Source organism: Papio anubis, chromosome 4, assembly GCF_008728515.1.
Source record: "Papio anubis isolate 15944 chromosome 4, Panubis1.0, whole genome shotgun sequence".
Taxonomy (NCBI): Eukaryota; Metazoa; Chordata; class Mammalia; order Primates; family Cercopithecidae; genus Papio; species Papio anubis.
Window position 1 is genome coordinate 181,489,491 of NC_044979.1, and position 22,890 is coordinate 181,512,380.

At 45.1% G+C, this 22,890-nt stretch overlaps 1 protein-coding gene across 8 annotated transcripts in view; it reads right to left on the minus strand.

Moving 5' to 3' along the window:
* Positions 1-3,864: 3,864 nt before the first annotated feature.
* Positions 3,865-22,890, minus strand: part of MCM3AP (minichromosome maintenance complex component 3 associated protein) — a 52,842-nt gene continuing 33,816 nt past the window's right edge. For 2 of the 8 annotated variants that reach the window (XM_003895355.4, XM_009202071.4), the window contains exons 21-29: positions 21,326-21,479; positions 16,424-16,682; positions 16,104-16,201; positions 14,275-14,665; positions 12,912-13,169; positions 12,272-12,401; positions 10,146-10,352; positions 6,196-6,346; positions 3,880-4,160 (exon numbers count right to left, since the gene is read on the minus strand). In XM_003895355.4, coding sequence (XP_003895404.1) covers positions 4,002-4,160; positions 6,196-6,346; positions 10,146-10,352; positions 12,272-12,401; positions 12,912-13,169; positions 14,275-14,665; positions 16,104-16,201; positions 16,424-16,682; positions 21,326-21,479 — 1,807 coding nt within the window. In that variant the 3' untranslated portion in view covers positions 3,880-4,001. Of the gene's footprint in view, positions 4,161-6,195; positions 6,347-10,145; positions 10,353-12,271; positions 12,402-12,911; positions 13,170-14,274; positions 14,666-15,560; positions 15,612-16,103; positions 16,202-16,423; positions 16,683-21,325; positions 21,480-22,890 lie in introns of those variants that run through there. The other 6 variants (XM_009202070.4, XM_009202074.4, XM_031665846.1 and 3 more) reach the window with 6 other exon arrangements.

Genomic DNA, 22,890 nt, shown 5'->3' on the forward strand with positions numbered 1-22,890 from the left:
GTGGGGACAAGTTATACTAGAGATGCTTATTAGACATTCAAGTGAAATATTGAGTAGGCTAGCATTCAGGGGAGAAGATAATGCTAGAGATAGGAATTTGGGAGTCATTTGCTTTCAGGTAGTGTTTGAAATCATGAGATTGGACAAGATGAATTAGGAAATGCACATAATACAGAGAAGTTCCAGCATGAGCCCTGGGGCACCAACCTTTTCCAGCATAGAGGAATGGCCAGAGAGAGGAGGAAAACCAGAGGAATATGAAGTCATAATATAAGTGAAGACATGGTGATCTTTGCTGAGGCTTTGAAGGGATTGCAAAATGAAGACTGAGAATTTATTATTGGATGCAACGAAACAATGTATTGGTGACTGACAAAAGCTATCTCAGGAGACATGGGGAGAAAAGCCTAATGGCAGAATTTTGAAAAAAATTTTCAGCTAAACATGGCAGACTAAGCATAAACATTAACCTCCATTTCCTGCCCAAACCCTACTCACATAAAGTAATAAAAGACCAAAAAACCCACAAAGAATGGGAGAGGAGACACCAGTAAGCAAGAGAAGTCAACAAAATTATAGAGACTGGGAATGGATGGAGAAGTGATAACTGACTTAGCCAGAGAGAGTTGAGAGTTAATGTTTGTGGGTGAAGCCAACAAGAGACCATTCCTGCCAGCAAATACCAGGAAGGTGCAGAAATTGGAATAACTGGTGGAAAATTTTTGTGAGGAACAGTGTGACCACAGGTCCCCTCTCCTACTTGGGTGGAGGAAGTCTGCAGTAGTTGAATCAGAGTAGGTATTACCTTAGGCATGAGGCATAGCTGAGGGTCACTGAAAGCAGACAGATTGAGTGAAAGTCTATATGTGTGAGTCGAGGCTCACTTCTCCCACTCAGCCAGATAGCATGAGATAAGAGTGGAAGGATTCCTCTGTAGCAGCTGGCCCACAAGAAAAGTCCTGCAAACACTGGCAACTGTAACCCAGTAGAAAAACAGAAACCTATTAGCTGGCAGACTGTACCCATTGACAGTTTTCAACAAGCTCCTTAGAGCCCCATCGTCAGCATGAGCCAGACATTTGGGGAAAACAGTACGACATTACCTCCAGCCATGCAAGTGATCCATCTTGGACCGCTGACCAGTCAAGCCTTCAGATGACTCTAACCTCAGCCAATACCTGACTGCAGCTGCATGAGAGATCCCAACAGAAAGCTGCCCAGCTGAATCCTCAAATTTAAGCTACTGTATTTGGGGTGATTTGTTCAATAGCAATAAAAAACTAGACAAAAGGACTACAAAGTGCCCGGCACAATAAATTGGGCAGGGGTTGGGGAGGGAATGGGGAGGCAACATATGAAGTAATGTCATTGAGAAATTTGAGAACACCAGGAATAGAGGTGATCTCAAAAATTTCCAGCAACAAAAAAAGCAAAAACACAAAGGAATTATTTCCAATCTAAAATTCTATTCCCATTCAACTGATGAATCAAACATAAGGATAGATAAGTCCAAAAAAACACCATTTCTTTACTCTCACAACATCCTTTTGACACCAGATGTAGAGGATTTCTCCCCACCGGCAAGCAAGCATTCAGCTGTGCAGCAGACACCAGCTGGGTATCTGCTTCAATCCTGCACCATCTACCTGGAGACAGCAGCAGATCACACAAGTTGAGGACTCTGTGCCACAAGACTGAGCCCCATGTCCAGTGTCAATCACAAGCCCCAGGTTGTTTTACCTGTCCTGGGTTCCCAAGACCCCTCCTTGGCTTTAATTTACAAGAGCAGTTCACTGAACTCAGGGAAACACATATTTATTATAAGGCTATTTTAAAGGCTACAAATAAACAGCCAGATGAAAAGATATGCAGGGCAAGGCCTAGAAGAGTCCCAAGAGCAGGAGCTTCTGTCTGCAAGTTGAGATGTGCCATTCTCCCAGCATGTGGACGTGTTCCTGTCCACCTTCCTGGAAGCCCCCACACATTCGGCTATCCACAAGCTCTCTGAACCCTGTCCTTGGGTCTTTAGGAGGCTTCATTACATAGGCATGATTGATTAAATTATTGGCCATTGGTGATCAACATCACTTTCAGTCCCTCTCCCCCAACCTCTGGGAGTTTGGGGGGTAGGCTGAAAGTTTCAACCCCTCTGATCATGCCCTGGTCTTTCAGATGACCAGTCCCTATCCTGAAGCTACACAGGAGCTGTCCACCATCAGTCATCTTACTAGCATACAAAAAGACATCACTTTGGAGATTCCAGGGATTTTAGGAGTTGTATATCAGAAGGCAGAGACAAAGACCAAATATATATTTGATAATATTACAGTAGAAATAAAGACATTTTAGATATTCAAGCTCAGAAGGCTACTGAAGGACAGGCTCCATCAAGAAGAGAAAACAAAGGAAGAAGAAAATACGATTCGGAATCCAGGAAATGTTCAAGTTATGGCAGGAAGACAGGGGGTTCCCAGAGGAACATCTTGAAGAGAAAGTGGAGCATATTACCTGATGCCCATGACTTTGTTGGGAAGAGCTTTATACTTAGGGCAGTGACTTTTGGGTGAAGTAGTGACAGGAGCATAGAAAACCAAGCAAATGAGAAAAACAATGTAATTATTAACTCCAGGAAAAATCAAAAGTTGTACCTAAAGGAAATGTAATCATAAACCAATAAAGGGCACAACAGCAAATGGTAAACATACAGTTATACTAAACTGTGAATGCAGGTTTCAGCCAATATTAAATTGCTTAGGGAGACTAATATGAGAGGAAATGTGGATGTCGAGGGTGGGGGTGATAATATGTTGTGGGAAAGACAGTATAAGAGAAGCTAACTCCTCTTCCATTGTAGGAAGTCAACAGTGTCTAAAGTCAAGATTAAGAAATAGCATTAAGTCTTTACATGAAGTTAATCACTGAAGATCCCTGAGTTGAGTAGCGTGTGTTTGGAGAAGCAGGGATTGGATGGTAGATTTGGTAGAGGAGGAGGTTCTCTTCTTAGTGCTATTGTTTTCTCAGTGAAATAAGGACATGATCTAAGAAGTTTGAAGAGAATGAGAAGACATGAAATAAGAGTCTGGGGATGTAGGATTAAGTCAGGAGATGCTGAGTGCCAGTGGTCATATGATTGGTGGTCATATGCAACGTCACCAGTTCTATTAATACCTCTTTCTGTATATGGCTCAAATTTTATCCCCTCTTCACACCAATTGCTAGCAAACAGGCTTATTCCCTTTGAATTTCACCCAAATGCCTGTAGCACCCACCTCTCAATTCCTGCCCCACATGCCATTTTTAAAAGAAAATGTGACTAGATCACTTCTCTGCCTAATCTTCAACAACTGGTTCTCACAGCTCTCAGAAGAAGGTGACAAGAATCTCTGACCTCACCCTGCTGGCCTGTTCCCCTCACTTGGCCACACAACCAAGCTGGTACCTTCAAGCTTTCATCATGTCAAGTACACTGTCCCTAGCTACACCCCTGCACTCCTCTCCAGGAATTCTTTCTCCCCTACCCAACCAGACCCCGTTCCATCCTCCGTTTCTTCCTTGCTACCAATTCAGGCCCACGCCTCACGCACATTCTCTGAGAATTATGTACATAAATACCTGCTGACTCTCCTGGACGTAAGCTGGGTAGGCTTAGCAGGCAAAGGCCATGTCTTTCTTTATCTCTGCATCGCTGATGTCTGGCCCATGAAGGACTGCTGAGAGAATGAATTGCCTGTTACACATGGAAATGTAAGCTCCAAACTGCCTCAGAGCATATGCTGGTGGGTGACAGTCTGAGGTGGTCATGAATATAGGAGAATATTGAAGAGGTCACACAGGGGCAACAACTTTTCATTATGAAAACTGGGAGACTTTGACACTTAAATGGTTTATTTGCATGATTAATAATTACATTTCCAACAGTGCATCAAGCATCTGAGAATAACATTATTTTGAGTAAAAACAGAAACTCTTTGGGAGAGACCGCCTCCCCACAGGTCAGCTGCTCAAATGTCCACCATATCTAGCAGCGCAGAGAGATGGAGCTCAGAGGCAACTTCCTCTTCCCTTGAACTCCGGATCAGCCTTTCCAGGTGCTTTAGCCGTTCGGTTAGACACGTTCCTGTTGCCTCTGACAGCTGCGATTGCTGCCTCGTCCTGTCACTCTATTTGAATAAAAAAGAAACTAAACAGTTTTGGAATGTCAATAAACCACGACCTATTCTCTGTGAAGGAACTAGATCTGGATCATGTTAGAAACTTCATCTGAGTAGTCATTTATTTTTACAGAGGGAAAAAAAAATTATCCATTGTACATCCTTCCAGCCTCATTTAGCTCGTACATTCAGCTGGTATCTGCATACAGACTGTTTGCCTTTGTATTCTATCATGAACAATTTCCAGTGTCAGTCATTTTTCACCCAGGCTGGAACACAGTGGCATGATCATAGCTTACTGCAGCCTCAAACTCCTGGGCTCGAGTAATCCCCCAGCTCAGCTTCCCGAGTAGCTGGGACAACAGGCATGTAGCACCATGCCTGGCTAATTATGTACTGTAGAGATGAGATCTCTTTATGTTGCCCAGGCTGGACTCAAACTCCTGGGCTTAAGCGATCCTCCCTCCTCAGCCTCCCAAAGTGCTGTGATTACAGGCATGAGCCACCACGCCCAGCCAGTCATTTTTAGAAAATATCATCAAGGGCTGTGAATTATTCTGTCATGTGAATGTATTATAATTGTTTAATCAGACTCCCATCTTCAAACGTTTATTGCTTCTACTTTTATACAATATAACTAATGCTACAGTAAACATTTTTATACATTAATTTTTAGGGAATATCTGGTAGGTCAGAATTCTTTAGGTCAGATTGATAATTCAAAGGGCATGAACATTTTTTTTTTTTTTTGAGACAGAGTCTCGCTCTGTCGCCCAGGCTGGAGTGCAGTGGCCAGATCTCAGCTCACTGTAAGCTCCGCCTCCCGGGTTTACGCCATTCTCCTGCCTCAGCCTCCTGAGTAGCTGGGAGTACACAGCTGGGACTACAGGCGCCCGCCACCTCACCCAGCTAGTTTTTTGTATTTTTTAGTAGAGACGGGGTTTCACCGTGTTAGCCAGGATGGTCTTGATCTCCTGACCTCGTGATCCACCCATCTCGGCCTCCCAAAGTGCTGGGATTACAGGCTTAAGCCACTGCGGCCGGCCAGCATGAATATTTTTAAAGTATTTGCCCAACTGATGAATGGAAACAGTAAGTTATTTTAATTTGCTTTTCTCCCCTATTGAAGGGCTTCCTACAGCCAGTCCAGGAGCACAGTTTTTACCTGTTCAGTGGCACATATTTGTGATTGAAACTCTGTTTTTGCATCTTTAACCACTGAAGGAAGAATGGTAAGGTAAAAAGACCTTAGGCTTTGGAGCCAGTTGGATCTGGCTTTGAAAAGCAACCCTGACCACTCACTACTTGAACACTCTTGGGTGAGGCTCTTGACTTGGGAGCTTACCTTCCGCATTCATTAGTTTTCCTCAGGAAAAATTAATCCCAGAAGGGAGGTCTGGGTAATGCCGAAGCTTGGACAATATGTGCTCCAAGAGAAGCTGCTGTCATCACCTTAATGCCCTTAACTACACATCAGCACACAGTTACAGGTCTTACTCAGTTCTTAAGAATATTTCATTTCTATTCTTCATTTATTCCATAGGCAGAAACTCAAAATCAGTTGGGTCTCTATAACAATGATATGGATAAAGTTTAAGAAAAGGTCTAATTTGAGCTAATAATTTGTTGGTCATAACATCATAGGATAAATCATGATACTACTTTTTTTCCTCAGTCATTCTCTCAATCTTTAATTATTATGTAAAATGCCAAATGTAGGCCGGGCGCGGTGGCTCAAGCCTGTAATCCCAGCACTTTGGGAGGCCGAGATGGGCGGATCACGAGGTCAGGAGATCGAGACCATCCTGGCTAACACAGTGAAACCCCGTCTCTACTAAAAAAAATACAAAAAACTAGCCGGGTGACGTGGCAGGCGCCTGTAGTCCCAGCTACTCGGGAGGCTGAGGCAGGAGAATGGCGTAAACCCGGGAGGCGGAGCTTGCAGTGAGCTGAGATCCGGCCACTGCACTCCAGCCTGGGCGACAGAGCCAGACTCCGTCTCAAAAAAAAAAAAAAAAAAAAATGCCAAATGTATACTTCTCACCTGTGGGCTAGTAGTTACAGATGTTTTCATCACAGGTTCAATAGCGTGAGAAAGAGACACTAGAGTCTGAGGAAGATACAGGGGAAGGGAAGTTAAATCCGTAAATGCTCCTGAGTCTTCAGACAACCATTGCTGAAGCTGATCTTCAAACCTGAAACAATATATAATAAATTCAAAAATATTTGAGCATTAGGAAGTTAACTATTGTTCATTAATCTTCTATATATACTTAAAAACTTTTTAAGCCTTTGCTTTTTTAAAATTTAATTTTTTTTTTTTTTTTTTGAGATGGAGTCTCACTCTGTTGCCCAGGCTGGAGTGCAGTGGTGTGATCTCAGGTCAGCATAAACTCTGCCTCCCAGGTTCAAGTGATTCTCCTGCCTCAGCCTCCTGAGTAGCTGGGATTACAGGCACGTGCCACCGTGCCCAGCTAATTTTTTGTACTTTTAGTAAAGATGGGGTTTCACCATATTGCCCAAGCTGGTCTTGAATTCCTGACCTCAGGTGATCCACCTGCCTCAGCCTCCCAAAGTGCTGGGATTACAGGAGTGAGCCACTGTGCCTGGCCAATTTTTTAATTGTTATTTTTGACAAAGTCTCGTTCTGTTGGCCAGGCTGGAGTGCAGTGTCACAATCTTGGCTCACTGCAACCTTGACCTCCCAAGCTCAAATGATCCTCTCACCTCAGCCTCCCAAGTAGCTGGGACTACAGGCACATGCCACCCAGCTAATTTTTGTATTTTTTTGTAGAAACGGGGTTTTGCTGTATTGTCAGGCTAGTCTACAACTCCTGAACTCAAGTGATCTGCCCACCTCAGCCTCCCAAAGTGCTGGGATTATAGGCAGGAATCACCACACCCAGGCTTAAGCTTTTGCTTTTTACTAAGAATATAACTAAGTTATTACATCAACTAAGAAGCAGAAATGTACTTATTAAAAATTTAATAACTTCCTATAATAAAGCTTAATTTAAAAAAAAAACTAGGCTGGGCTCAGTGGCTCACGCCTGTAATCCCAGCACTTCGGGAGGCCGAGGTGGGCAGATCACCTGAGGTCAGGAGTTCAAGACCAGCCTGACCAACATGGTGAAACCCCATCTCTACTAAAAATTAAAAAATTAGCCAGACATGGTGACCCATGCCTGTAATCTCAGCTACTTGAGAGGCTGAGGCAGGAGAACTGCTTGAACCCGGGAGGCAGAGATTGCAATAAGCCGAGATCACACCCTCGCACTCCAGCCAGGGCAATGAGTGTAAAACTCCATCTCAAAAAAAAACACTTCCCTTTAATTTATAAATCCAATTCCAATTTATATTTAATGAAAAAGGTGGCATTAATCCAAAAACAACTGCTTCTATGTGTTACTTAACATTACTTGTAATTGTCTTGTTTGGCTTATCTTATTTAATTTACCTTGGTTTTATGCATCTATAATTAATTCTTCTGACGTTTTCCAAATGTGTGGATTGCTGCTTATAGTTTAAAATTAACTCAAGATAATATGCCACTGCTACCTAACGTACTCCAGAGCTGTCTACTTCCATATACCTGTCTTTTCAAGAAAAACAATCTTGGCCAGGTGCAGTGGCTCATGCCTGTAATCCCACCACTCTGGGAGGCCAAGGCAGATGGATCAACCGAGGTCAGGAGTTCAAGACCAGCCTGGCCAACATGGTGAAACCATGTCTCTACTAAAAATACAAAAATTAGCCAGGCGTGGTGGCAGGCACCTGTAGTCCCAGCTACTTGGGAGGCTGGGGCAGGAGAACTGCTTGAACCTGGGAGGTGGAGGTTGCTGTGAGCCGAGATCATGCCACTGCACTCTAGCCTGGGCAACAGAGCGAGACTCTATCTAATAAAAAGGAAAAAAAAAAAATCTTATCCCAAACCACTTAAATTATAGAGATTGATTTTAGAAATCAGACACATTCATTCACCCTTCCAACACATATTCATCAAGCCTCCTTCAGATGCTAGGCATCATTCTAGGTACAAGGAATATTGCACTGAAACAAAACAGAGGCCCTGCCCTAAGCAATGTATACGTTAGTGAGGAGAGACAGACAAGGAACACCTAACAAGAGAAACAGGGTTTGAAGATGAGAAAGACAAAGCAGAGCCATGGAAACAAGGTCGGGGATGGGCAAGGACGGCCTAACGGAAGCAGACATTTGAGCAGAGATCTGAAGTGAGTACTAGATCAGCCGTGGGGATGCTGGGGAGAATGGAGGGGGCTGGACAGTCCTAGGCAACAGGAACAGCAAACTCAAAGGCCCAACTGTGAGCTGCCTACCATGTTCAAGGAAGGAGCGGAGGTCAGAGGAAATGGGGGCAAATCACTCAGGGCCCTGGCCACCCCTGTAAAGTTTGCCTTTGAATGAAGGTGAAAGACGGAAGCCACTGAGAGGCTGTGAGCAAGCAAGTGACATGACCTCCATCTTGACTCACTTGAAAGGCACCCACCAGGTCCACCAAGACCAAACCACAGCCTACTGTAATAATCCAGAAGGAAGATGATAGTGGCTTGAGCCAGGTGGTGGCCATGGAAGTCATAACAAATGGTCCAATTCTGAATGTATTTTCAATAGAGCCAATAGGATATGTGAACGGGCTGATGTGAGGAGATGATTCCAACGCACTTGATCTAGGCAGCTGGAAGGATGGAGCCACCATCAGCAGAGGACCACCAAAGGAAGAGGCTGGTTGGAAGAAAGCTGGGAACTGGATTTGGGATATGTTAACTTTGCAGTCGCTACTAGACATCCAATAGATGTCTAATGAAGATTTCAAGGAAGCAGTAGGATGTTCAAGTGTGGAGTTCAGAGGTCTGAGATACAAATTTGGAGCTGTCAGAATAGTGATGTTATTTAAAAATCCATGGAACTGGATGAAATCTCTGAGGAGTAGGTACAGATGATGCAGAGGAGAGGTTGAGAGAATGAATCCGGGGGGCAGCTGGGGGATGAGGAGGATCCAGCAGGGCAGGAGGAGGACACGGACATCCTAGGAGCAAGGAGGGGAGGATCAAGTATGGGATGCTACCAGGGACTGGGGTTCATGGTCATGTTCAGCCCTGAGCCAACTGTAGGAGACCGGGAAAGGCTGGAGAAGTGAGTATCACAAGCGTTTTTGAGGAGTTTTACTATTAAGAGGGCAGAAACATGAAGTGGTGGCTAAAGATGGAAATGGGGCCAAGACAGGAAGGCATGTTTCATGTCTGTGTGCTGCTGATGGGCACCATCTAGTATGGGGAGGGGTGGTAACACAAGAGGGATACTCATTGAATGAATTTCCTTGGGTAGGTGGGAGATGAGATCCCAGCCCAGGAAGGGCTGACTTTGACTATGAGCTGCATGGTTCCTTTCCAGCAACAAGAGGGGTCAGGATGGGGATATAGGGAGGATGCTGGATGTGGCTGGGAGGGCAGGGAAGGCAGAGGACAACCTGTGGAAGGTCCCTTACTCCTGATTCTACTTCTCAGTAAAATGGTAAACATGGCCATCAAATGAAAGCAAAAGAAAGGTATACATGGGAAGGAGGAAAATGGGCAACGCAGAGGAGGGGCTGCCCCAGCTCCTGCCCACTCAAAGCATGGGATCATCCACCAATGCCTCAGGCTCCCAAGGGCAGGGTGCTTCTGGCCAGCCATACTGTTCAGCACTCACCATCTTTTGAGTAGACTTAACCACATGAATTTCCCACAAAAACTTAACACTGACTTTCAATAATAAATAAATAATAAATGAAATTCACTTAAAAACATACTATCTAGGGCACTGCTTCTGTCTTCCAAGAGCTTTTAAATAGTTACAGCACTAAAACTGTTGCTAATAATCCACCTTCCCTTCTCCATCCTGGCTGTCTTACATCAATCAAGCAATAACCAGTCTCCCCTCACAGCATAAAGCAGACTAAACAACACACATGAATTAGAAGGAAGTGGGCTTCACCTCTTGTTCTCCTCTTTCTCCAGCAGCAGACTGCTCGACAAACACTGCGCCAAGAGCTCCTCAGCAGAAGCTCCTCGCATCAGATCCTCTGTGCGGGGAATCCTTCCCTCTCGGCCACACTCTGTGCTCCCCTTCCAGTTACGGTGCATGTGAAGCAATGGTATGGGAAAATTGTTTGCAGAAGGATGAAAAGGCTTTATTCCCAAACTGTAAGTACATGATTTGAAATGCTTATGGTCAAGAAAATATTTCTACAGCATCATGTGAAGCATGTAGATACATTTGCACATGTGCATTAACATGTAAGAACATGTGCCTCAGACTCATGTGCTCTCCTGGGATAGCTCATGCCGGCCCCATGCCTACTTCCAAGCTTCCATCAAGTCAGGGAGTGGGGCAAAGAGGGAAGGCAGCCCCTGCACTGTAGTGAACCTTATGCACAGAGGCATTGAGACTGCCTGTTCCTCTTGGAAGTCTCTGCTCTCACGAGGCAGCCGCGTTTTTGGAGCTTCTCTGCTTCATGTCTTGCCTCCCACCCTAGGGTTCCAGATTGTTTTTCCCTAGTATTGGCAAAGTCCTTATTTTTTATAGATAGCTCTTGGATACATTTGGAAGTAATATTTACAAATAGTGAGAAAGAGGGCATCTGACATGTTTTTCTAAACACATGCCAATGTTTGTCCTTTCCCCACTAATTTCAATAATTTGGCGTAACACTTTTGTCACGTATTCCGACTCTTTATTCTGATCCATTCATCTACTCTGGCATCCTCTCATGGTTTCAAGTACTGGAGCTTTACTATATGTTTTGGTATCAGGCAAAGCAAACCTTGTTAGTCTTATTTATTTTTTTTTTTTTGAGACGGCATCTCGCTCTGTCGCCTAGGCTGGAGTGCAGTGGCCGGATCTCAGCTCACTACAAGCTCCGCCCCCCGGGTTTACGTCGTTCTCCTGCCTCAGCCTCCTGAGTAGCTGGGACTGCAAGCGCCCACCACCTTGGCTGGCTAGTTTTTTGTATTTTTTAGTAGAGATGGGGTTTCACCGTGTTAGCCAGGATGGTCTTGATCTCCTGACCTCATGATCTGCCTGTCTTGGCCTCCCAAAGTGCTAGGATTACAGGCTTGAGCCACCGCGCCCAGCCGTCTTATTTAAAACTTTCTCAGCAATTGCTGCATATGTTTTTATCCTGATGAATTTTAGAACTTATCAGTACCAGAACTGACATCTTCACAGCATTGTATCCTGTCAACAACCTAGTCTGAACCTCAATGGTTCAGGTTGCCTTTGTACATATAGGCCCTGAGAACTCATATGTTAAGGGTTTATTGTTGTGAATGATAATTTTTTTTTTTTAAACATGTTGTGGATTATCTGATCACCTTACTGAACTCAGAATGGTTCTATGGACTTGACTGTTGATTATCTTGGACTGACAACTGTACTGTCTGGAAACGACAGTTTCCCCTTCCTTTCAGTATTTGTACCTGTCTATCCCACATCCCTTTGCTGGTGAGGATTTCCAGGACAATAGTGAATACTAGCCGGGACAACAGGCTGGTTCTGATTCCGCTGTTCCTAATATTCTACCAAGAAGCATGTATTTTTTCTATTTTGGTAGTTTTATGTTAGGTAGCCTTACCAAGTTAGGACTTTTTTTTTTACCCAAGCTAAAGAAATTACCCAAAATAAAGAAATGTTATCAGGAATGGGTACTAATTTTAAGAAATGTATTTCAACACCTGCTAAAATTACCACTTATTTTTCTATTATGGGAACAAATTACATTAATAGATTTTCACTGTTCTTGTTTATCCTGGGAGAAAGCATACTTGTGACTTTTTTAGGTACTGTGCTTTGGAACCAGATTTGGAAGTGAGATGAAATGTCAGCTGTACTCTCCTGGTTAGGTATGGTTTCAGGGTCAGGTTCGCCTGATAAATGAAGTGAGATGCTTTTAACTTTGCTCTAGAACAGTTTCTACTGCAGGGAATGATCTGTTCCTTGAGGCTTTGTCACAGTCTGTCCACAATGGACTGGATTTGGCATGTAGGATGTTAATTTCTGTGTACTTTGGAAGAAAAATACAGTTTAGCAAGAAACAGAAACATACTGAACATGAACCTCACCGTCCCTCTCTCAGCTGTAGCTCCTTCTGCGTCTGCAATCTGGCTTGTTCCCACGACAAAGGAACATCATATTTTTTCAAATCGTTTTTAAAAAAATACACACATATCTGACCATCTTCACTCAGTGCCTCTGAGAAAACAATACAAAAACAGATAAAGAGGCCAGCCTGGCCAACATAGCAAGCTCCTGTCTCAAAAACAAAAAGAAAAACAAAAACAGGTACAAATATTAGAGCGACAGGTGGCATGTGCTTAAATTCACTGATTTAAGTGCAAGCCCTTTGATTAAAGTCACACAATTATGTGACTTCCACACTTGGGTTAAATAGGCTCCCAGTGTCCATGCATCACTCAAAGTCCAGACAGGCAGGGCCAGTAATGACTACTCAAAAGCCACAAAATCCTCTCTAAGAGCCACCCTAGGGGGCCTGTTTCAGGGAGGTGAGTTCAGGCTCTACCAGAACCTTCCTAGCTTGTCTCAATGTTTTTAGGTCACTCACTTGAAGAGGGAAGTCCTAAGGAAAGGAAGGATAGGGACCCAAAAGAAAAGCAGCAACATCAAGTAAACATCTTCCTTTGCAGAAACTAGACCAGGAAAGTCTCGTGAGGAGCTGATCCCATCGCACCAAGCTCTAACTACCTGACGTAACAGGAAGCCGGGGGGGCGTCCAGTCTCTCAGCTTGTGGTTGATACACAAGGCGATGACGTCATCCCATGGGATCTCCATGACCGAGGGGCCTGCCCCATGGACTGGGGAGGGGCTCTTGCTCTTCCACCTATAGTAGGTTCTGCGGAGCAGGTTCTCCACCTGGGACTGGAGGACAGGCTGTGTCTGGCGTGAGCTGGGGATCTGGGAGGCGTACTGGACAACCATGGAGCACACGGGGAGCCAGGGGGCTAGGGAGAAAGTGCCTCATTAGTTACAGGTTTGGCCAAAGGGTGAAAATGTACATGAAAACATTTTTAACTCTACATTTTCTTAGGAGAAGGCAACTAACTGTCAAGTTGAGAAGTCTGCTTTCTAACCATAGCGGAACCACAGTTGTTGAGGGAAGAGCAGCTTATTCCCAGGAGCTAGGTGAGGGACGCAGACAGTCCCCCTTAACAGTGTTGCTAGTAAAGGTCCACCCAGAAGCTCTGACTCTACAGGCCTGTGGTTGTGCCTAGGAAATCTGCATTTTAACAAGCACCCAGATGAGTCTGGTATAAGTGGTCTTAGCTTATTTTGGGGAACCCCAACCTAGCCACAGCACTGAGGGCTTGTGCTGAGTGGTTTGCTTCCCTTTGGGTTCCTTCAATAAAGAGCATACGTTAGACCTACTACAGACCACACCCCACAATTCAGAAGGGCGCCTGAGGCCCAAAGGGGAGTGTCTATGCTAATGCCACAACTTCTGCCAGATAAGCAGCTCATTCCCTTCTGACTGCATGGGAAGGAGCAGCCCCATATGCCATACTGGGCTTGAGCCAGCCAGATGGCCTGTAGGATCTGCGTCAAAACAGCCCAAAGACAGCCAGGAACAGGGGCATAGCCAGAGCCACAGAACAAGGCTTCTTTGACAAAAAAGGAACATTAAATCAGCACTGAGTGCCATGGCCGTGGCTTGGGGACAGGGCTACATGGTCCCCATGCTCTTTGCCCCTGGCTTGTCTGTTCTGAAAACAGGGACCCTGCGGGGCAGGCAGGACAGGATCAGGGTTGGTGTTCCTCCCAGTACCACTTGTCACTTTCCTCCTGAGGCTGAGTGAACTCCCATAGACTGCTCTGCTGGTCAGGAAAGGCTAACAGCCCCCACTCCACAAAACCCACCTTGTTCTGGCCCATGAACCCAAAGGAAGGTGCAGGCGAGCACAGCATGGAGACATGCATGTGCCCAGTGGAGGTGGACATGCAGCCCTCACACACTGGTGCCCAACACCTGCCAGATGGTTACTACATTGAGAAGGAAGCCTGAGGTTTGGCTGCAGCCACCCACCAGACCTCCCCAGCACGAGCACGTACCCTCCAGGGGAGGAAGGTCCATCTGCGGAAGCTGGAACCCAAGCACAGCCTGCTTCAGCCACGCCAGGTGCTCTGGGGCATTCCAGTGCAGGTGAGGAAGCAGCCGGCTGCCCCCTGCCTCAGCAAACTCAGTGACAGGCCAAGACAGATCACACAGCTGTTCGGACGACACCACGGAAGCCAGGAACTGCAGCACACTGTTAAACAGCTCAATGATGGCGCCAGGCTCCTGCGAAGTGAGACCGCCCAGACGCCTCTCTCTTCTGTCGTGGAAAAAGCGGCCACTAAACTCATGGCCAATCCCATCTTCGACGTACTGAATGAGGGTCTGGCAGCAAAGGTCAAGGGAACGGGGGCAGTGGGAAACCAGCCACTGCACCGCTTGCAAAACCTGAGAACAAAGACAGTCAGAAGAGACCTGGTTGAAGAGTTCACACTGTTTTTCAAAAACAGCCTTCTGAAAGGGCTTGATCCCCCAAGGTTGCCCACAGCAGGTAACACCAGAGTACTGGGCTCTCAACTGTGGTAGGAAGGGGAACAGAAGTGTCCTATGCAGTTGAGTTAAGCCTTCTAGGGCTCAGGAGCCATGTCCAGTAGGGGCACTAAGAGAGCCCCCAGATCCCATCTGGCCTGAGGAGGAGTGTGACCTGCATGGTTGCCCCATGGAAGCGCCCACACCCTCAGGAGACCAGCCCTGGACATCCCCTTCACCATGCACAGAAATGGAGTCTTCTCCTTTTTGGAAGGGACTAACAGCTTCACTATGTGCCAAGATGCCTTCACACCCTATAGTTATCTTACTTCCTATAGTTATTTTAATTCCTGGCACCTCTTTCTCTAAATTGTTAGCAAAGACTCCCCCTGCCTTTTTTTTTTTTTTTTTTTGAAAAGGGGGTCTTTTTTTTTTTTTTTTTTTTTTTTTTTTGAGACAGAGTCTCGCTCTGTTGCCCAGGCTGGAGTGCAGTGGCCGGATCTCGGCTCACTGCAAGCTCCGCCTCCCAGGTTCACGCCACTCTCCTGCCTCGGCCTCCCGAGTAGCTGGGACTACAGGCGCCCGCAACCTCGCCCGGCTAGTTTTTTTGTATTTTTTAGTAAAGACAGGGTTTCACCGTGTTAGCCAGGATGGTCTCGATCTCCTGACCTCGTGATCCACCCGTCTCGGCCTCCCAAAGTGCTGGGATTACAGGCCTGAGCCACAGTGCCCGGCCAAGAAGGGGGTCTTGCTATGTTGCTCAGGCTGGTCTCAAACTCCTGGGCTCAAGCAGTCCTCCTGCTTCAGCCTCCCGAGTAGCTGAGATTACAGGTGTGAGGAGCCACCATGCCCAGCTTCAGAATTCCTTTTTAAAGGAAACATCAAATAACATTATTTCTTCACGTATTCAGAGGACAATTACCCTAGAAAAACAATTTCTGTATCTGACCTTCAGATATATGTTCATATTTTAAATTCATAGAAACAAAAACACTAAAAAATTTTACATAAACAATTTAATTTGCAGATAGCAGGACCATGGACAAATTTTATCTTTTATTTTGATTTCTGCTTATGTTTTTAGAAAGTTATCTGTATAAAACATACAACTGCTGCCAGGCGCAGTGGCACATGACAGTAGTCCCATATACTTGGGAGGCTGAAGTGGGAAGATTGTGTGAGCCCAGTAGTTTGAAGTTGCAGAGAGCTATCCTCTTGCCACCAAACTGGGTGACAGAATAAAACCCTGTTTCTTAAGAAAAAAAAAAATGCAAATGCTAATACACGCTCAATTCAAGATACAGCAAAAGGGGAAAAAAAATATCTTGACAGACCGTTAAAAATGATGAAACCTTACCTTAGTTGAACCTTGTAGATCATTAATGGAATCAGGGATCTCAGTAACAGTGTAATCTGAAATCAGCTTAGCTGAAACCAAGTCCTGTAGCATCAGACCTTTAAGAGAGACACAGAGGAAGGTCACTCGCATTCTGCTCTCAGCACACCTGCTAATACATCTCACTGTGCTGACCGCACGCAGTCCTGCAGTGGACAGTAACCATAGGGGTTGCTGTCTCAGTGATTCCTGACCCCAAAACTACTGGACCATCCTCAGACCCAGGGCCTCCACCCATTTTTAAACAATGCTGCTTCATAAACGAGACTTCCTTCACAAACCATCTTCCACTTCCTTCTCAACGGCGTCCCCTCCTGGGCTAGGCACAAGAACCACCAGAGGAAGTGCAGGCTGGAAGGGCTTGGCCTGCAGGAGCTGCTTGAGCTGCAGTAAGGCCGACAGCCAGTACACGTCCTCCTCTGCCACGTCCTCACTCTTCATTTTGGGGGGAAGCAGCAGCATGAGCCCACTGGCTCCCAGGAGGTCCTTCTGTGTCTCCACAGCATCGATGGCACCATCACTGAGGGCGCCATGGGCCACCTGCAACAGCATCAAGATCATCAGGAGAGACGCACCATGGGACGCATCAGCAGTGATTGATCTACCCCAGAGCAAGTGCAGCCAAAGCTCTCCATGCACTAAATATTGACTGTACTCCAGACAGGCCTCCAAGGGCACGGCTGGGCATACCCTGTAGTTATCTTACTTCCTGTAGTTATTTTAATTCCTGACCCGTTTCCCCAAATCCAACGGTTAGCAAAGACTCCCCCCAACCTTTTTTTTTTTTTTTCCTTGAGAAGGGGTCTTGTTATGTTGCCCAGGCTGGTCTTGAACTCCTGGGCTCAAGCAGTCCTCCTGGTTCAGCCTCCTGAGTAGCTGAGATTACAGGTGTGTGGAGCCACCATGCCCAGCTTCAGAATCCCTTTTTAAAGGAAATGTCAAATAACATTGTTTCTTCATATATTCAGAGGACAGTCGCACTAGAAAAATAATTTCTATATCTGCCCTTCAGATATAAGACGTGTTTATATTTTATTTATTTTATTTTACTTTTTATTTTTTGAGATGGAGTCTCGCTCTGTCACCCAGGCTGGTTTGCAGTGGCACGATCTCAGCTCCCTGCAACCTCCACCTCCTGGGTTCAAGCAATTCTCCTGCCTCACCCTCCCTAGTAGCTGAGATTACAGGGGCCCACTACCACGCCCAGCTAATTTTTGTATTGTTAATGGAGACGGGGTTTCACCCTGTTGGCCTGGCTGGTCTCGAACTCCTGACCTCAAGTGATCAGCCTGCCTCAGCCTCCCCAAGTGCTGGGATTACAGGCGTCAGCCACCGCACCCACCCCATGTTCATATTTTAAATTCACAGCAACAAAAATGAGAATTAATGCAACAGAATTAGTGCAAGAAACAGCCAGGTCAACAGGTAATTTAGCCCCCAGCTACAATTGTGTTTGACCATATTACTATAATTTTAATTAACCTTAAACAGGTATAAAAACAGTTAAAGCTAGGCACAGTGGCTCATGACTGTAATCCCAGCACCTGGGGAGGCCAAGGCAGGAGAACTGTTTAAGGCCAAGAGCCAAGAATTCAAGACCAACCTAGGCAACATAGCAAGATCCCATTTCTACAAAAATAAACAAAAATATAAGCCCGTAATAATAGAAAGAGGGAAGGCACGCCAGCAGCAGATGAGGGATTCTGATACATTTCTAGAAAGCAGCAAATAGATGTGACCAATCCCTGTGTTAGGGAAGCAGAGGATGCCATACCTAAAGGCTGCAGGTGTCAGTGTGTAAGGAGTCAGGTTGACTAAGCCTGCAAAAGCCCTGTATACCCAGGCCCTGAAGACACCAGGAGCCAAAGGTGAAGTTCAGAGCCTGGCCCTATTGGCACCCACCACTGCAGGCAACCTGTATGCACAACCAGTCCCCCTGAGCCCCTGAACAGGAGTCCTGAGAGGACCCAGATGTAGGGCCATGGTCAGGCACAGTGGAAGAGACTCAGCACCAAACCACTCCAGACCCTACCCTGAGAATACCAGCAGCTCCCCAGAAAGCAGATGGCACAAGTCCTTTCCAGAAAAACTGAACTCTAGGGAACAGACATCCAGATCCAGACATTTGGGAGTCCCTCCAAAAAGGCTGGCTTGCCATTTAGCTACCTTCCACCCCGCCCCAAACATAGAACTTCTTGGCTAGCCTTTTAGGGCCTCACTCAGATATAGACAGACAGCCTTGGATAAGGCATATAAGGAGGGCCTCCAACATAAAAGAGAGAAACTGGAGTAACAAAGAGGAAAAAAAAAAAGAGGAACCAGGTAATACATGAACCAAAGAAAACTTAGACCCCAAAAACCCTAATTTCCTCGGGAAGATAAAATGATGCATCCAAAAAATAAGATGCTATGAAAAAGTCATGATAAGAATAAAGAGGAAATAAGTAATACACATGGAGTAAAAAATTCAGTAGGACAATAGGAAAATAAAGTCAAGGAAATCTTTTAGATCACGGTAGGAAGAGATGAGATTGAAAATAGGACAGAAAGGGTAAGAAACTCAGAGGATCAATTGAGGTCTAACATCTATCTAATAGAAGCTCAAGAGAGAACAGAAAAAAGACAGAGTGTCATAAAGACATGAAAATGTCCCAGAAGTGAAACAGGAGTCTCTAGCCTGAAAGAACCTGCTAAGCCCTGCACAGTGTGTTAAGGTAGTCCAGTGCCAGGCATAACAAAGTGAATCTTCAGGACGCCATGAACAGAGAGAAAAGCCTTCCATAGAGCAACAAAACCAGGCCACACAGAAAGGAACAGGAATAGTACAACAACAGTGGATGCTAGGTGACAGTGGAACAAAACTGGAAGGAAAATAATTTTCTTTATTTTTTTAATTGAGACGGGGTCTCCCTCTGTCATCAACGCTGGAGTGCAATAGCGCGATCATGGCTCACTGCAGCCTCGAACTCCCAGGTTCAAGCAATCTTCCCACCTCAGCTTCCCAAGCTACTAGAACTATAGGTACACACCACCATGCCCAGCTAATTTTTGTATTTTTTATAGGCAGGGTTTCACCGTGTTGCCCAGGCTGGTCTCGAACTTCTGCACTCACAACAATCTGCTCACCTCGGCCTCCCAAAGTGCTGGGATTACAGGCATAAGCCACTATGCGTGGCCAGGAAAATAATTTTCTACCTATAATTTTACAAATGTAGCTAAACTATGAAGCAAATGTCAAAATAAATGCATTTTCTTTTTATTTCCCCCAGCCTAAGGTATTTTGTGAATAAAATCATTTTCATAATGGAAAGTACTCAGAAAATTCCCCTCCCATAACATATACCATCCAACAAGGGGCTGAACCAAGAAAAAACACTGCAGCAGCTGCTGCTAATGGCAACACTGAGCAAGCACCTGGCCTGTGCCAGACACTGTCCTACGCAGTCTGCGTGTGCACTGACTTTATCCGCAAGAGCCAGATGAGCATCTCCACCAGACAGCACCTGCACAGGCTTGGGTAGTTTATTTTACCATCTCTGAGTAAAATAGGAATAAGAAGTAACAGTACCCACACACAGGTGGCAGAGACACTAGGGAACTTGCCCAAGGTCACAGAGCTTCCAGGTGGAGGAGCAGGGACATGTGCTCCTAATGACGGCACTAACGCACGTGCTGCCTGGAGACCAGCCCACAGATGAGGGTTCCCGGACAGAGGGAACATGGATCAGGTGAAGTGACAGAACATTTGGAAAACTCTACTGAGATATATACAGCCCCCCAGTAAAAATGAAAGAGATGAAGAGAACTATGTTAAGTGAGACAATAAGGCAACTCTGTTTCTTGCAGAAAAAAAATAATTGTGGTTATAGAACACTACTGGTTCTGAGGTAAACAGCAGTCACAGAGCCATCAAAATATGACCCCACTCACTGCAGTAATACAAAGTGATAGTGTAGCTATCCCGGGAGACGTGGAAGGCTGAGCAGGACCATGGCACAAGAGGCCGCGCTGTACCTAGGGTGGTATGCTGCCGCCAAGAGGGTCCCCCTGATTCCACCTAGTGTTCATGGCCACGTGTGATCTCCTGCCCCGTGAGCCGGGCCTAGCCACTCACTTCTGACAGGCAGAAGCCAACAAGCAACAGGATGTCACTTCTAAGTTTAGGTCATAAACACACTCAGACTTCCATCTGGGCTCATCTCTTGCTCACTCTGATGAAAGCCAGCTGGCATGCTGTCAGCTGGGGAGAGGCCCATGTGGCAGGAACTGAGGAAGTCTTTGGCCACATGACACAAGCTCACTACAGTGAGCTGGGAAGTAGATACCCTTCAGTCAAGCTTTCAGATGAGACTGCAATCCTAGCCAACATTTTGATTTCCACCTGTGAGAAACCTTCAGCCAGAGGACCCAAGCTAAGCTACACCTGGATTCCTGACCCACAGAAACCATGATAACAGACTTATTTTAAGCTGCTATGTTAGGGGTAATTTGTTACTTAGGAATAAGGTAACTAATACATTTACATTAATGGGAAGTCAGCAGAGAACATTTAAATGGATAAACTTAGAAACGGCTGTGTAAGTACGTAATCTGGAAACATGAGAAAAATGAGGCCCTGAAGAAAGGAGTTAAGAGAGGAAGGAGGAGCTATGTCTCGTTTTAAATCATGTGGCATTATCTGACTTCTTTTTAAGTACATGGAAGTGCTACTTTCATTAAAAATGAAAATGAAGGTAATAGGAACAGTAAACTAATTTCCAGTAAATGAAATGTGACTTTGTAATCCCAGGAAAAGGGAAGAATTTTGCACCAAGAAGTTACTGTTACCTCAGAATAGCAAGAGCATGGATGGTTCTTATCATCATCTTCATACTTCTTTTACATTTCCTCATTTTTAAAAAGTTTTGTGTATGTATTACATTTAGGAAATCTAATATATAGTATTAAAATAGAAAAAGTAAAGAAGCAGGCTGGGCATGGTGCCCCCTGCTAAATCTGACTGGCTTAAAAAAATAATTTTTTAAAAGACATGTACGGAGACATATAATACTTGCTTCTGAGCCTCCCGCAGTCTTTCAAAACCACATTGGGGAATAAGCAGTATTTGCATGGTTCCAGTGATATCTGGGAGTAAGTGAAAGTAATGAAAACACAGAAGTAAACACAAAGTAATTATAGTTCACCTTTATACACACGTTAACAGAAATCATCTGATCCCCTTTGCTGCTAAGCGAGTTGAAAAGCGAAAGCGTCTGAATCCCACCAGCATCGCTGGATGTGTCATCCACTGAGCCTTCATCTCCCATGAACTTGACTTTTAACCAATTTGCTAGAATTCTACAGATTTAAAAAAAATAACAACAATAAAACACTTGAAGAATCTAACTCTAAATTTGAATTATAAAGACTTTCAGGAAAAGAAGAGAAATATCACACAGACCTACGTCCATAGATACCAAATCTTACTATGCAGCTGACTTGCACAAAACAGGCTGTCATTTTAAAATGGAGCAACGATCTTTTACTTTTTTTTTTTTTTGAGACAGAGTCTCGCTCTGTCGCCCAAGCTAGAGTGCAGTGGCACAAACTTAGCTCACCGCAGCAAGCAAACCTCCTGCCTCAGCCTTCTCAGTAGCTGAGACTACAGGCATGGGCCACCATGCCCAGCTAATTTTTCCATTTTTTTATAGAGTCTCACTCAGTTTCACTATGTTGCTCATGCTGGCTTCAAACTCCTGGGCTCAAGCAATCCTCCCTCCACAGCCTCCCCAGTTGCTGGGATTACAGGCATGAGCCACTGTGCCCAGCTTCTACTTGTTCTTAACTGGGCAGGAGGAGGGGGCACTCATGGAACTGGCTCATTCTAATGTGACTTAAGATTCTGAAGCATTAAGATTTTCAGCAATAGAAAACATCCCTAGAGTTTGAAATACATGTTTTTTACAGATCAAATTTCTCATACCTGAGACCTTAAGAATTCTTAAGTGACATGAACTTAGCAAATGAGAAGACAGCTATTTTGTTTGAAGAAATGAATCAACAGCTGGGCATAATGGCTCACGCCTGTAATCCCAGCACTTTGGGAGGCCAAGGCAGGTGGATCACTTGAGCCCAGTTCAAGACCAGCCTGGGCAACATGGCAAAACCCTGTCTCTACAAAAAATATACAAAATATACAAAAAATATACAAAACCCTGTCTCTACAAAAAATATATAAGCCGGGCGCAGTGGTGTGCACCTGTAATCCCAGCTACTTCGGAGGCTGAGGCAGGAAAATTGCTTGAACCTGAGAGGCGAGGGTTGCAGTGAACCAAGACCGCGCCACCACACACCAGCCTGGGCGGCAGAGTGAGACTCCATCTCAAAAAAAAAAAAAAAGATAATACAGGCTTTCTTTTTAAGTGAAAAGGTGTTCTGGAATTAGTAACAGTGATGGTTGCAAAACCCTGTAAATATATCTAAAAATCACTGAAATGTACACTTTAAATGGGCAAAGCTCATGGTATGTGAATAACATTTCAATAAAGCTATTTTAAAAATAAACTGTAAGCTGGGTGTGGTGGCTCACGCCTGTAATCCCAAAACCTTGGTAGACTGAAGCACGCAGATTGCTTGAGCCCAGGAGTTCAAGACCAGCCTGGGCAACATAGTGAAACTCCATCTTTCACACACACAAAAAAAACATTAACCAGGAATGGGGGCACACGCCTGTAGTTCCAGCTACTCAGGAGGCTAAGGTGAGAAGATC